We start from the raw sequence: 16,133 nt of genomic DNA on the forward strand, positions 1-16,133 counted from the left end.
TGGCGAGATTTGCTTGAGGGGGGGGGGGGTATGTTGTTGTTGTTGTTGTTGTTCTTGTTGTTGTTGTTCTCTTTGTTGTTGGCGGTGGTGGTGGTGAGGAGTTGTTGGAATTGCTGTTGGTGGTGATGTTATTATTGTTGGTGATAATATTGTTGGAGTAGCTGCTTTTGGTTATATCTTTTCCTTTAATTTGATAGGTTATTGTTTACCGCTTGTACCGGTAGTACGACTGCATTTGCGACAACTAAATCTTCACAAACACTACTTCATTACTGCTACTACACATGATTTACCATACTGCTACTGTGGCTGACGGCACTACATCGTCACAAATACTACTGCATTGCTGCTACTATTACTGCCTCTCTGGTTGTTGCAGTTACTTGCGGTGGTACAAATTCTTACGAGTACTACTAATACTATGTGTTGCTGTTACTCCTGTCTTACTTCTGACACCGTTCTTCCTCTTGCTTTATACCCCTACTCCCACTCCCACTACTACTCCTTAATCGCACTCCAGTTCCCACTCCCACTCCCATTCCTACTCCCACTCCCACTCCCACTCCCATTCCTACTCCCACTCCCATTCCCACTCCCACTCCCATTCTTACTCCCGCTCCCATTCCTACTCCCACTCCCACTCCCACTCCCACTCCTATTCCTATTCCTACTCCCACTCCTATTCCTATTCCTACTCCCACTCCCACTCCCACTCCTATTCCCACTCCCACTCCCACTCCCATTCCCACTCCCATTCCCACTTCCACTCCCACTCCTATTCCCACTCCCACTCCTACTCCCACTCCCACTCCTACTCCCACTCCCATTCCCACTCCTATTCCCACTCCCACTCCCACTCCCATTCTTACCACTCCTACCACTACTACAACAATCTCTTCAGCAACACTTGATGCTTACCGTCAGCACCAATCTCTTTGGCACATTTCATTTAATAACAGCCTTTCCCAAAAAAAACATTTCAATTTCTAGTATTTAGAATACCCGCGTTTTATTATTATTATTATTATTATTTTATTTACTTTTCATTTAATTTTCTTTCTTACATTTTTTCATTATCTTTTCTTTACTTTTTGTTTTTTTTTTCATTTTATTTTACTTTTTTTCTCTCCCTTTCTTCTCTTCTCTTTTTTTTTTTTCTTTCTTCTTTTTTATCCTTTCTTTCATGGCCGTGACGTTTGCGTTGCGGCAGCCCAGCGCGGTTTAACATATTGCGAAACGTTAACATGAACGAGTGCCGGCCCGGCGTGTCTCCCGAGGGGCAAGTGTTAATTTGAAACTATTTTCAGTTGGGCGGAATTTGGGCAATGCGAAAGGGGTGGGAGGGATAGGAAGGAAGGGAGGGAGGGAATAGGAGGGAGGGAGGGATAGGGATAGGGAGGGATAGGGATAGGGATAGGGATAGGGATAGGGATAGGGATAGGGATAGGGAGGGAGGGAGGGAGGGAGGAAGGAAGGAAGGAAGGAAGGAAGGAAGGAAGGAAGGAAGGAAGGAAGGAAGGAAGGAAGGAAGGAAGGAAGGAAGGAAGGAAGGAAGGAAGGAAGGAAAGAAGGAAAGAAGGAAAGAAGGAAAGAAGGAAAGAAGGAAAGAAGGAAGGAAGGAAGGAAGGAAGGAAGGAAGGAAGGAAGGAAGGAAGGAAGGAAGGAAGGAAGGAAGGAAGGAAGGAAGGAAGGAAGGAAGGAAGGAAGGAAGGAAGGAAGGAAGGAAGGGAGGGAGGGATAGAAAATTAAGAAAATTAAGAAGGAAGGAAGAAAAATATAAAAAAAATAGATATACAGAGAAAGAAAAGGAGCAATAATAGATAGATATGGAAAGAAAGAAAGAGGGCATAGAGAAAGAGCGCGTAAGTCCGTAGAAGTGAGTATTGGAAAGAGTGAGCGTTAGAAAGAGAGAGATATGATAAAAGAATCAATAAATAAATAGAGACAACGAAGATTCGAGAGTGGCATGATTAAACCCCGAAGCTTCTAGACGGTATCTGTGGCCTCTCTGTCCCGCCCCTTGCCCTCTTCTCCTATCCCCTTTGTGGCCTCGCTTTCCCTCTTCTCGTCCTCCCCTTCTTCCCTCTCTTCGTACACCTCTTCTTCCCTCTCCTCGTCCACCTCTTCTTCCCTCTCCTCCTTCCCTCCCCTTCTTCCCTCTCCTTCTTCCTTCTCCTCGTCCACCTCTTCTTCCCTCTCCTTCCTCTCCTTCTTCTCCTTCTTCCCTCTCCTCTTCCTCTCCTTCTTCCTCTCCTTCTTCCCTCGCCTCCTTCCTCTCCTTCTTCCTCTCCTTCTTCCTCTCCTTCTTCCCTCTCCTCCTTCCTTCTCCTTCCCTCTCCTCCTCTTCCCCTTCTTCCCTCTCGCCGCCCTCTCCTCCTTCCTTCTTCTCCCTTCTCTTCGTCCACCTCTTCTTCCCTCTCCTCCTTCCTCTCCTTCTCTCTCCTCCTTCCTTCTCCTTCCCTCTCCTCCTCCTCCCCTTCTTCCCTCTCGCCGCCCTCTCCTTCGTCCCTTCCGGCTGTAGCCCCTTCCCTTTTTTTATCCATAAGGTCTCCCGTAATATTCCCGAGCGTGGATATCCATCCTTACGGACGCGCGGTGGTGAATATTAGCACTGTATTGGCCCGGTTATTAGTCTTGCCCCCGAGGCATCTTTGGGAGGAAGCGAAGAGGAGAGGGAGAAGGAGAAGGAGAAGGAGAGGGAAATAAGTAAGTGAGGGAGGGAGGGAGGGAGGGAGGGAGGGAGGGAGGGAGAGAGGGAGAGAGGGAGAGAGGGAGAGAGGGAGAGAGGGAGAGAGGGAGAGAGGGAGAGAGGGAGAGAGGGAGAGAGGGAGAGAGGGAGAGAGGGAGAGAGGGAGGGAGGGAGGGAGGGAGGGAGGGAGGGAGGGAGGGAGGGAGGGAGGGAGGGAGGGAGGGAGGGAGGGAGGGAGGGAGGGAGGGAGAGAGGGAGAGAGGGAGGGAGAATAAAATTTAGGAAATTTAGAGAGAAGAAAGGAGGGGGATAGTTAAGAAGGACACGGGAGGGGCATGGAAGAGGAACAGAGGTAAAGAGGAGAGAAGGTAACGCGAAGAAAAAAAAAATCAAGAAAATCAAGAAAAAAGAAAAAGGAAATAGGAATTCGAAGGAGAAAAAAAAACACTAAGAAAAAAGGAATGACGAGGAAGAAAATAGCAAAAGAAAAAAAGCCCAAATAACAAAAACAACAACAACAACAAAAAAGGACAAAAGAAAATCAGAAACGCCAAAAAAATTATATAATAGAAAAAAACAAAATCCGCTCCGACAAACTCGAGTGTAAAAGGATAGATTCCCTCTCTCGAGTGAAGTGAGAGGCCGAGGCATCAATAGCACTCGCGAAGGGGATTATGACCAAGATTTCGAGGCCGGAGGGTCGCGCTAAAAGACAAGGCTCGGGGGGTGTGCGTGTGCGTGTGTATGTGTATGTGTAAGTGTATGTGTATGTGTATGTGTATGTGTAAGTGTAAGTGTAAGTGTAAGTGTAAGTGTAAGTGTAAGTGTAAGTGTAAGTGTAAGTGTATGTGTATGTGTATGTGTATGTGTATGTGTATGTGTATGTGTATGTGTATGTATATGTATATGTATATGTATATGTATATGTATATGTATATGTATATGTATATGTATATGTATATGTATATGTATATGTATATGTATATGTATATGTATATGTATATGTATATGTATATGTATATGTATATGTCTATGTCTATGTCTATGTCTATGTCTATGTCTATGTCTATGTCTATGTCTATGTCTATGTCTATGTCTATGTCTATGTCTATGTCTATGTCTATGTCTATGTCTATGTCTATGTCTATGTCTATGTCTATGTCTATGTCTATGTCTATGTCTATGTCTATGTCTATGTCTATGTCTATGTCTATGTCTATGTGGATGTGGATGTGGATGTGGATGTGGATGTGGATGTGTTTGTAAGTGCACGTTTGTTTTGGTAGATAGAGAGATCGGGAGATAGGTAGATGGAGCGATAGATACAGAGGTACGTAGATACCCAGATGTATAGATACATGGAGAGAGAGAGATATATAGATAGATAGATAGATAGATAGATAGATAGATAGATAGATATAATTACAGATATAGATAGTTATGGTATTATGGAGGGATGCATTTATGAGAGAGAGAGAGAGAGAGAGAGAGAGAGAGAGAGAGAGAGAGAGAGAGAGAGAGAGACAGACAGACAGACAGACAGACAGACAGACAGACAGACAGACAGACAGACAGACAGACAGACAGACAGACAGACAGACAGACAGACAGACAGACAGACAGACAGACAGACAGACAGACAGACAGACAGACAGACAGACAGACAGACAGACAGACAGACAGACAGAGACAGACAGAGACAGACAGACAGACAGACAGACAGACAGACAGACAGACAGACAGACAGACAGACAGACAGACAGACAGACAGACAGACAGACAGACAGACAGAGAGAGAGAGAGAGAGAGAGAGAGAGAGAGAGAGAAAGAGAGAGAAAAGGGAATGTTAGGCAAGAAAAAGAAACGGGAGAGGGTAATACAGAAAGAGAACGAGAGACAGATGAAAGACAGAACTATGAAAAGAAATAAAGAAAGAAAAGGAGAAAAAAATAAATAATAAGTCCGCACGAAATAACAGGAGAGCCTAGCCCGTCAGCAGCCCTGTCATCCCCGAGGCACTGACAGGCCGATGTTTACAACGTCTTAATAAGGTTACTGGGGAGGATGGCGCCCCCCTGGAGAAAAATTAATAGGTGTCGATGGCCGTTTGGAAGATATGGGGGGGGGGGTGTAGGCAAGGAGGAGGAGGGAAAAGAGGAAGAGGGGGGTTAGGAGGGAAGAGGAGGGGAGGGGGGGAAGAGGAGGGAGGGGGGGTTAGGAGGGAAGAGGAGAGATTAGAAGGAAGGGGCCGGGGGTGTGGTTAGGAAGAGATTGGAGGAGGTTGGAAGAAGGAGAGAAAAGGGAGACGGGAGAAGGGAGGATAGGAAGGAAGGAAGAAAGGAAGGACGGACGAAAGAGTGAGTGAGAGAGAGAGAAAAGAAGAAAAGAATAAGAACCAGTTAGGGGGACAAAAAAAAAAAAAAAAAAAAAATCAAGAGAGGAAGAAACGATAAAGGAAAGAAAAAGGGGAGGGAGAGAGAAGGCCAAAGCGGAGAACGAAGGGAAGGTGAGCGGGGCAGCCATGCGGGGAGAGAGGGAAACTGCAGCGCTTGCCTTTAACTGCCCTCTATACATACATGCAGATTCATCACTAATTCATGACCATCCCGCCGCTAATGTTTTACCCATCGGGGCCCTCGGTGCGGCTGCGGGGGGCGTGGGAGGCGGGGTAGGGAGATAAAACGGACAGGGACGGACACGCACACGCACATACATACACTCACACTTCAGAATACACACACACACGCTCACATAAAGTGAGAGTGAGAGGTCGACTGAGTGTATGACCGAATGGCAGAGAGAGAGAGAGAGAGAGAGAGAGAGAGAGAGAGAGAGAGAGAGAGAGAGAGAGAGAGAGAGAGAGAGAGAGAGATAGAGATAGAGAGAGAGAGAGAGAGAGAGAGAGAGAGAGAGAGAGAGAGAGAGAGAGAGAGAGAGATCGACTGCGTAGATGACCGGGTGACAGACAGACAGAAACGTTCAAAATATAAAAAGGGAAAGAGAGGGAGACACGAAAAAGGCCCAGCACTGGGACACTACCTGTCACACAGGTAAACCACAAGCGTACAGGTTAATTAAAGGGGTGATAGTGTAGGTGTAGATTGCGGAGGAAAGGGGAAGGGGGAGGGGGCCCGCGGGGAGGGGAAGGGGGAGAGGGGAGAGATTGGGGCCTTGCAGCTTTACTCAGTCTTTGTGTTTGTGTAACATGCCCCTCACTAGGTGCCTTGCGGTTCGTTGGGTCTCTATCTGTCTGTCTGTCTGTCTGTCTGTCTGTCTGTCTTTATCTCTCTTTCTCTCTCTTTCTCTCTCTTCTCTCTCTCTCTCTCTCTCTCTCTCTCTCTCTCTCTCTCTCTCTCTCTCTCTCTCTCTCTCTCTCTCTCTCTCTCTCTCTCTCTCTCTCTCTCTCTCTCTTCCCTCTCTCTCTTCCCTATCTTCCCTCTCCCTCTCTTCCCTCTCCCTCTCTTCCCTCTCCCTCTCTTCCCTCTCCCTCTCTTCCCTCTCCCTCTCTTCCCTCTCCCTCTCTTCCCTCTCCCTCTCTTACCCTCACTGTCACCCTCACTGTCACCCTCACCTTTACCCACATACCCCGTCCTCCTTCCTCCTCATCCTCTTCCTCTTCCTCTTCCTCTTCCTCATGCGCACGTACTCACACATACCTCCCCTGCCCTTCTGTTAACGAACGAGCCATTGTCGCCAACGTGAGCAGAACTAAACGCATCGTGTTCATCGAACTAAGCAACTCTTTGCATTTCCGGGGAGTAAAAAGCTAATAGAGGGGAGGAGGGAGGGTAGAGGAAGAAAGAGAGGGAGGGAGGGTAGGAGGGAGGAAGGGATGGAGGGAGGGTAGGAGGGAGGGAGGGAGGGAGGGAGGGATGGAGGGAGGGTAGGAGGGAGGGAATGAGGGAGGGAGGGAAGGAAGGAGAGAGGATGGAGGAAGAAAGGGGGAAGGGAGAGAAGTAGGGAGGGTGGAGGAAGAAGGGAAGAGGGAGGGAGGGAGGGAGGAAGACAAGATGAAAGGGGAGGGCGAGGGTGGAGGGAGGGAGAGAGGGAGAGAAAAAGAAGGGGGGCTGAAGATAGAGGATGGAAATGAAGGATGAGAAGGAATGAATTAAGATACGGTGGAAACTTGAGAGAGAGAGAGACAGACAGAGACAGAGACAGAGACAGAAAAACAAGAACAAAAGCGAGAGAAAGAGAGAGAAAAGAAAATTAAAGGAAAAGCGGGAAAGAGACCACTCTCCGCACGCGCGCCCAAGACGTGTGCTTGTCGGCGCGTGCGGTGCGTCTCGAATGAAGTTGTTCCGAGTGCTTTCACCGTGCTTTCGGCTGTCGCGGGAGAACCATGGGGCCGGTGTTTACGAGCCGCGAGTGGGATCCGAGGAGATGGAGAAGCTGCGAGGGACGGAGGAGGAGGAGGAGGAAGAAGGGAATAGGGAATGAGGAATGAGGGAGGAGGAGGAGGAAGGGGAAGTGGAAGAGGAAGAGGAAGAGGAAGAGGAAGAGGAAGAGGAAGAGGAAGAAGAAGAAGAAGAAGAAGAAGAAGGGAATGGGGAATGAGGGAAGAGGAAGAGGAAGAGGAAGAGGAAGAAGGATGAAGGGAAAGGAGGAATGAGGAATAAGGAAAGAGGAAAGAGGAAGGAGGAAGGAGGAAGGAGGAAGGAGGAAGGAGAAAGGAGAAAGGAGAAAGGAGAAAGGAGAAAGGAGAAAGGAGAAAGGAGAAAGGAGAAAGGAGAAAGGAGAAAGGAGAAAGGAGAAAGGAGAAAGGAGAAAGGAGAAAGGAGAAAGGAGAAAGGAGAAAGGAGAAAGGAGAAAGGAGAAAGGAGAAAGGAGAAAGGAGAAAGGAGAAGGGAGAAGGGAGAAGGGAGAAAGGAGAAAGGAGAAAGGAGGAAGGAGGAAGGAGGAAGGAGGAAGGAGGAAGGAGGGAGGAGGAGGAGGAGGAGGAGGAGGAGGAGGAGGAGGAGGAGGAGGAGGAGGAGGAGGAGGAATTAGGAAGTAGGAGGAGGAGAAGGAATTGGGAATTAGGTGGAGGGGGAGGAATTAGGAAGGAGGAGGAGGAATTAAGGAGGAGGAGGAGGAGGAATTAGGGAGGAGGAGGAGGAGGAATTAGGGAGGAGGAGGAGGAATTAAGGAAAGGAGGAGGAGGGAAGGGAAGAGGAGGAGGGAAAGGAGGAGGGGAAGGAGGAGGGAATAGGGAGGAGGAGGAGGAATTAAGGAAAGGAGGAGGGAAGGGAAGGGAGGGGAGGGAGGGGAAGGGAAGGGAAGGGATAAGGAGGCGAGGGGAGGGGAGGGGAGGGGAGGGGAGGGGAGGGGAGGGGAAGGGGAGGGGAAGGATGAAGCGGAGGAGGAGTGATGTCTTAATGTATGTGTGTTTCTCTGTCTGCCTGTCTGTATCTGCGTATGTGTGTAAATGCAGACATATCTGCTGTCCAGTGCGTATGCATCAATCCACGTTTGCATTGACATGTATGGGCATGTGTATGTGTGTGTGCGTGTACTGAAAGAAAGGTCGTAAGGGGTTTGGGGGACGGAGGGGAGGCGGGAGGTGGGGGTAAGGGGGTATGGGTATATGGGAGGGGGAGGAGAGAGGGAGGGGATGGGGGGGGGGTTGGCACGCTTTCCAGGCCGTCTGTCTCTTGTTTACCGACCCTGGATGATGCTTGTGAAGGAGTGTGTGTGTTTGTGAGAGGTAAATGGGGATTCTCCGAGAGAGGCATCTGTAGTACATGGATTTTAGTCCTTGCGCATTGTGTGTATGTCGTCTTCGGTATATTTTCTTTGTCGTTTGTCTTTACTTTTTTTTTTTTTTCTTTCTTTTTTTACGTTATCTTCGTCCTCGCATATTACGTTATCATATGTTACCGGTGTTGATATATTGCGTTATCATATATTTTCCTTTGCACATATTTCGTTATCATATATTCTCCTTTGCACATGATTCCTTTTTCGTATGTTTTCGTTAGCGGATATTTCGTTTTTCCAACCTTTATTACCATATATATCATAAATCATATTTCGTTTTCATATAATGGGATTATCTGTCAGGTCGGTGTGTTTCCGTGTACACATTTTTATTTTTTTATTTATTTATTTGTGTGCTTCTGGTATTTTACGTTTATTTGTTAATATCATGCTGGTGTACAAGGCTATGCGCATTACGTAGATCATGTGGTATGTGGTCCTCGGAAGTTTATTTTGATTACATTCATAAAAAAAATGAGAAACACAAAACCAGAATTTTCTTATATTTCGGGGAAAATTTATGACCACGCTGTGCATTGAGACTCATATTTTCCCTTTTCCTGGGATGAACATAAACCAGATTTTCCCTAAGAGTTCGAATTCTAGGAGGTCTTCCAAGTGTTTCTAAGAGTTCTCCGAATTTCTTTTTTTTTTTTTTTTTTTTTTTTTTTTAAGAGTTCTGCCATGAGTTCAAAGAGTTCTGAGAAGTGAAATAATGAATGTTTTTTAAAAGATGTTCATAGAGTTCTTACAAGATCAAGAGTTCATTTAAAGAGTTTTTCTCAAGAGCTCTAGTGAGAGTGAGAGTTCTCCCAGGAGTTCTGGTAAGAGTTCTTCAAGATTTTTTTTCCCAGGAGTTTCAGCAAAAGGTTTACCAAGCATTATAGTAAGAGTTTCCCCAAAAGCAGTTCTCCAAGAGTTCTGACAGAAGCCCCCCGAGAGTTTCCCCGAGAGTCCCCCCCATAGAGTTCTCTAAGAGTTTTCTCAAAGAGTTGTAGCAGAACGCCTGCCAAGAGTTTAACCACCCACCCTCCCTCCCTTCCTTACCAAGAGTTTCTCTCCCTTCCCCTTACCAAAACTTTCCCTCCCCCTACCTAAGAGTTCCCCCCCTACCAAGAGTTTCCCAACCCCAACCCCCTACCACACCAGCACCAAAAAGTTTCCCGGAGCCTTAGAGAAAAGAGCAACTTTGAACATCGCATAGGCCTACACGGAGGCGACGCCGCTGCTGAACTTTTTATCTCGGCAAGATCTCAGGCTCGGCTCTTGCATGTTCTTTCTGTTCTCCTTTTATTGTTCTTTACGGGTGGGGAGGTGAGTGGAGCAGGGAAGGGGGGGGGTGGCACCTGCTTGTTCCTTCACTTCCGGGTTGCTCGGGAGGCGAGAGAGAGAGAGAGAAAGAAAAAGGAGATAAGAGAAAATGGGCGAAAAAATGGAATGGCGAAGAGGAAAAGGAAGAGTGGCAGAAGAGAGAAAGAGGAGAGGAGAGGGAGAAGGAGAAGGAGAAGGAGAGGGATGGAGGGATGGAGGGAGGAGGAGAGGGAGAGGGAGAGGGAGAGGGAGAGGGAGGAAGGAAGAGGAGGAAGGAAGGAAGGAAGGAAGGAAGGAAGGAAGGAAGGAAGGAAGGGAAGGAGGGAGGGAAGGAGGGAGGGAGGGAGGAGTGAGGGAGGGAGGGAGGGAGGGAGGGAGGGAGGGAGGGAGGGAGGGAGGGAGGGAGGGAGAGGGAGAGGGAGAGGGAGAGGGAGAGGGAGAGGGAGGGAGGGAGGAGGAGGAGAGGGATGGAGGGAGAGGGAGAGGGAGAGGGGAAAGAGAGAGAAATAGAAAGGAGAACGAAAATGGAGACTGGCGAAAAAATGCAGACAGAGAGAGAAGAAAATGGAAAGAAAGAAAATGAAGACAGAGTGGGAATAAAAGAGTGAGAGAAAAAGGTAATGGAGGTTGTTTGTGTCCTGTGTGAGTGCCGGGAGAGGGGGGGGGGTTGAGGGAGAGAGAGAGAGGGAGGGAGGAAGGGAGGGAGGGAGGAAGGGAGGGAGGGAGAGAGGGAGAGAGGGAGAGAGGGAGAGAGGAGAGAGGAGAGAGGGAGAGAGAGAGAGAGAGAGGGAGAGAGAGAGAGAGAGAGAGAGAGAGAGAGAGAGAGAGAGAGAGAGAGAGAGAGAGAGAGAGAGAGAGAGAGAGGGAGAGAGAGAGAGAGAGAGAGAGAGAGAGAGAGAGAGAGAGAGAGAGAGAGAGAGAGAGAGAGAGAGAGAGAGAGAGAGAGAGAGAGAGAGGAGAGAGAGAGAGAGAGAGAGAGGGAGAGAGAGGAGAGAGAGGGGGAGAGAAGGAAGGAGAGGGAGAGAGAGAGGAGAGAGAGAGAGAGAGAGAGAGAGAGAGAGAGAGAGAGAGAGAGAGAGAGAGAGAGAGAGAGAGAGAGAGAGAGAGAGAGAGAGAGAGAGAGAGAGAGAGAGAGGGCGGGGGCTGCATTAGCGCTTGGATTAGACAAAAGAAAAAATAAGAAAATTGACCAACACATTACACTCTCCTTCATATCCTTTCCTTGTTATTATCGCTCCTCTTGTCATGCGTTTCGCCTTGATTTAGACTCTCCTTTTTTCACGACGTGTAATTCCGCGTCGGGGAATGATAGAGAGAAAAAAAAAAAAAAAACAGCGTAAGAAAAGATAGAAATGAAAGTGGCGCGAACCAGCTGACACGCTCGGGCTCTTCTTGTGAGCGCGAAAGGTTCTTGTCACGAATGTTCTCGAATGAAAGAAAACGGGGAAAGAGGAAAAGAAAACGGAGATAAAAAAAGAAAACGGAAAGGGGGAAAAGAACACGGAGAAAAGAAAAGAAAAAAACGGAGAAAAAAGAAAACGGAGAGAAAAAAAGGAAATAAAAAGAAAACGTTCTGCGACTTGTAATTCGCGTACTAACCGGGCCAATGAATCGATAAAACAACACAGGGCGGCGGTTCTCTTGGTTTGATAGGAGGAGAACCAAGCCACGTCGCGTTGAACCGCGTGGGAACCGTGGCAGGTGAATGCTGATGGAGGGAGGGGGGGGAGGGAGGGAGGGGGGTATAGAGAGAGGGAATGAAGGAGAGGTGAGGAAAGGAATTAATGAATGAAGAAAAGAGAGAGAGAAAGAAAAGGTAGTGAAGAAGGGAGGGAAGAGGAAAGAGAAAGCGTGGAGGAAGAAAGGAGGGAGGGAAGGAGTAAAGGAGAGGCGTCGTCAGGGACAAATAAATAAAGTGTAATACCTTTAGTGCATGATACGCCATTTTTCTCCCCAACGGAATTTGTGCTTCTGGAATGTAGATGGCGCTTTCCGTCCCCCACTCTGACCCCCACTACTGCCCTTATCCCCATCCCTCTCTTCGCCCCCATCCTCCAATCCCTCCCCTAACTTCCCCCCTCCTCCCCCAACTTCCCCTCTCCCTCCACAACTTCCCCTCTTCCCCCCCCCCCCAACCCCCACTCCAATCGAGGCGACGTTGCCAAATAACCCTCGTCTCTTGGACATTCCCAGCTTTGTATATAAAGAGCGTTCCATTATCCCGCCTGATTATTGCAACGGTAGGTAGCTCTACAGTGACTGCCGTTGCACGCGTTGCAATGGAGGATTCGTAGTTTTACATTTTTTTTTTTAAAGAACAAGGTTGTATATTCCAACTCAATGAGATGCAAATGGGCGTGAGTGTTATTAAAACTTGAGCGGAGGGTGATAACGTACTTTTTTTTTTTTTTTTTTTTTTTTTTTGAAAAGAGAACCTAAGAATTCCCACTTCCTAAACCCGTGATTCGAAACGTACCCCGTGACCCCGTGCTGGACAGGAACCCCTCGACGTGACCTCAGATGAAAATTATGACCCAGTGTCGTTTGTTATCTCCCTGTATTTTTGTTTTTATATGCATATCTTGTCTTTTTGTACTTAATCATATTTATTAGTATATATATATATACATACACACACACTCACATGCACTCGTACATACATACATACATATGTATACGTTCACATATAATTATGGTGATAATGATCATTATAATAATGACAATCAAAATGATAATGATAAACGTAATAATAATACTTATGGTAATGATCATAATGATGATAAGAATTATTATTATAATGCCACTACAATTCTATTTTTACTTTTCAATATGCATTTAATCCATTTCCACATGTATTTATTTTTCACTTTTTTTTTTCATATTCAAACCGAATTGTCTGCTTTTGCAATTTTACACGCAGGCCTATTTCCATACATTCTTAAACCTTCTTTTTACACATGTACTTTCTCTTCTGTTTCCAGTTGATATTGACGACGAGGAAGTGGAGGACGTGTATCTGCCCAAGAATCGGCCCACGGTTGAAGAGGACGTGAGTTTCCCTTTTTGTTGGTTATTGGCATGAGGGGTTGGAGGATGACCTTTGACCCTGCTGGCCTTTTGTTTCTCGTGCCTTTGATATGTGACATTTTATTTTATTTTTGTTTTTTTGTTGTTGTTGAAGGATGACCTTTGATCCTATGGCCTTTGTTGAATAACTTTTGGATCCGTGTTGGCCTATGTGACGTGACCTTTGACCCTGTGGACTTTGTTGCATGACCTTTAATTCATGAGGCCTTTGTTGAATGACATTTGACATTATGACCTATGTTCCTGTGGCCTTTAATTATCTTTGACCCTGATGAACTTTGTTAAATGACCTTTGACACTGGTCATTGATGGCTGACTGTGATTGTGTGATGAAGTGTGATGGATTGAGTGTGATTGTTTGAATGAGAGTGATTGTGATTGTTTGAGTGAATGATTGTGTGATTGTTTGAATGAGTGATTGTGATTGTTTGAGTGAATGATTGTGTGGTTGTTAGAGTGATTGTTTGATTGTTTGAGTGAGTGTTATTGAGTGATTGTTTAAAAGAGAGTGTGTGTGATTGTTTGAGTGAGATTGATTGTGTGATTGTTTAAATGAGTGATTATGTGATTGTTGGAGTGAGAGTGATTGTATGATTGATTGAGTGTGATTGGTTGAGGAAGTGATTGTATGATTGATTCAATGTGACTGTTTTGGTGAGTGTGATTGTGTGATGGATTGAGTGATTGACAGCTTGATTGTGGGTTTCATGAGTGATTATTTATGCTAACGTTGTAATCCAGTTAATGCTATGGTTGCAAACTAGCCATGTAAAAAAAAATCGGGTTAATATTTTTTTATATGAGTTCAACCGTTCAATTATTCATGTTAAATTCAAGCTGTATTCAAATTACATTCCATATCCTGGGAGGGTAGAATATTGTAGTAGTATTAATGTTAGGATTAGTATTAGCCTCACCGCTACCACCACCATCATCTCTACCACCACCTCCACCTCCACCTCCACCTCCACCACCACCTCCACCACCACCACCACCACCACCACATCCTCTCCACCCCATCACTCTCCACACCAATAACCATTTCTCCACCACCACCCACACACATCCACTTCTCCTTCAACACACATCATCTCCTCACACCACAACTCCTCACCACATCATTTCTCACCACCACCACTACACCATCTTCTCACCACCACCACCACACACATCACTCTCCTTCACCACCCATATCTCCTCACACCACCATCACCTCACCACCCCATCACTATCTCCTCCACCACCCATCATTCTCCACACCACCATCACCCCTCCCACCACCACCATCCCCCCTACCACACCACATTCACCCCCCCACACCACCTCACCCCTCCCACACCATCACCCCTCCACACACATCAACCTCTCAACCATCATCTCTCCACCACCACACTACCACCATCTCTCCACCTCCACCATCACTCCACCACCACCATCCACCTTCACCATCACTCATCCACCACCACATCATCTCCTCCACACCACCATCACCCCTCCACCCACCACCATCACCCCCTCCACCACCACCATCACCCCCTCCACCACCACCATCACCCCCTCCACCACCACCATCACCCCCTCCACCACCACCATCACCCCCTCCACCACCATCAGCTCCACCACCACCACCTCCACCACCTCCACCACCACCACCATTATTCTTTTTCCCCTCCGCACGCGCGCGAGATTCCCGACCTTCCCACAACCACGATTTTAAACCAATCATTAACGATTTTTTTAATACGAAAGCAAACCCCCCTCCTCTCAAAAAAAAAAAATCAATATAAAATCAAGTTTAATTAGACGTTATTATCTCAGACTTCGCTCGCCAAGTCCTTGAACACAAAACCGCGCGCGAAGCTGCTGTGACGACGGTTGCGCTTTGCTGGTGACTCTTTGCTCCAGATTGATTGTGTGTGCGTGTGTGCGTGTGCGTGTGCGTGTGCGTGTGCGTGTGCGTGTGCGTGTGCGTGTGCGTGTGCGTGTGCGTGTGCGTGTGCGTGTGCGTGTGCGTGTGCGTGTGTGTGTGTGTGTGTGTGTGTGTGTGTGTGTGTGTGTGTGTGTGTGTGTGTGTGTGTATTTATAAACCTGCATAAATATGTGTATGTGTATGTGTATGTGTATGTGTATGTGTGTGTGTGTGTGTGTGTGTGTGTGTGTGTGTGTGTGTGTGTGTGTGTGTGTGTGTGTGTGTGTGTATTTATAAACCTGCATCTGTGTATGCGAGTGTGTACTTACACGCATCTAATTTATGTGTATTTTAGCATTATTTTGCGCCAGTTTGATCGTACGAGTTTACACGCATTTGTGCACTGGATTTCCGTGCATGCATGTGTTTGTATGCGTGGTGTATGCATGCGCCCGCTTCAGCGCATGCGCATGGACGGACTAAAACAAAGGAAAAACATTGAAAGGTCCAAAACTCAAAGATCTATGATAGAAATGAGACAATTAAAGCGAAGGTGTGAAAGGAAGGAGGGCGAAAAGGGAGGCGAGGGAGGGAAGGGAGCACCGAAGACCGGAAAGGCTTAAAGGAGAAGGAAGAATGGACGAGGCACAAGAGAGAGGCAATAACACATAAGGAATATCAACTTTAAACGTAGCTTCACACAGGCTCTTGGACGGGGGGTGGGGGGGGGGTCGTTTTCTATGCTTGAGGGGAGACTTGGCTGTTTTATCTCTCTCTCTCTCTCTCTCTCTCTCTCTCTCTCTCTCTCTCTCTCTCTCTCTCTCTCTCTCTCTCTCTCTCTCTCTCTCTCTCTCTCTCTCTCTCTATCTCTCTATCTCTCTCTATCAATCTATCTTCCTATCTCTCTATCACTCTCTCTATCTGTCTGTCACACACATATGCATACCTAAGGGGAATCAATGTCATATTTCTATGTATGCTTACGTATCTGTATGAATGTGTATGCCCACAATGTCTTCAGTATCCTGTTCTATTATGCGTACGCCTGATTACACACGACATTAAATTTTTATCATCGCATTATTATTGTGCTTCCATGAGTGTTTACCTTTCATCCAGCCACGAGCACTCCGGATTATGTATGAAAAAAAGGGAGAAAAAATTATATATAAGAAATAAAATCTATTCCACATGAGGCTAAGCAAACAGCAGCAGTTGCGAAGATATGAAGAGCTGTTTTGAAGTGCTTTTAAAATTCATGCACCGGCGGTCTTTAAGTGCTTTCAGCCAGTTCAGGCATCGTTTAGGTAAAAATTATGTATTTTTATGTGTCGCGAACCTTTTAGGGGGAACTAATCTGTGTTTCTTGGCAAAGGTGGACCTTATCATTTTTTTTTT

General features: G+C 46.7%; 1 protein-coding gene across 1 annotated transcript in view; it reads left to right on the forward strand.

Annotated features, from left to right (window-relative positions):
• Positions 1-16,133, forward strand: part of LOC125034205 (syndecan-like) — a gene marked incomplete in the record, with an annotated part of 123,787 nt that overhangs the window by 99,885 nt on the left and 7,769 nt on the right. The window contains 1 exon segment of the mRNA XM_047625907.1: positions 12,721-12,788. Within this exon segment, the coding sequence (XP_047481863.1) occupies positions 12,721-12,788 (68 nt within the window).

The sequence above is a fragment of the Penaeus chinensis genome, chromosome 17 (assembly GCF_019202785.1).
Source record: "Penaeus chinensis breed Huanghai No. 1 chromosome 17, ASM1920278v2, whole genome shotgun sequence".
Taxonomy (NCBI): domain Eukaryota; kingdom Metazoa; phylum Arthropoda; class Malacostraca; order Decapoda; family Penaeidae; genus Penaeus; species Penaeus chinensis.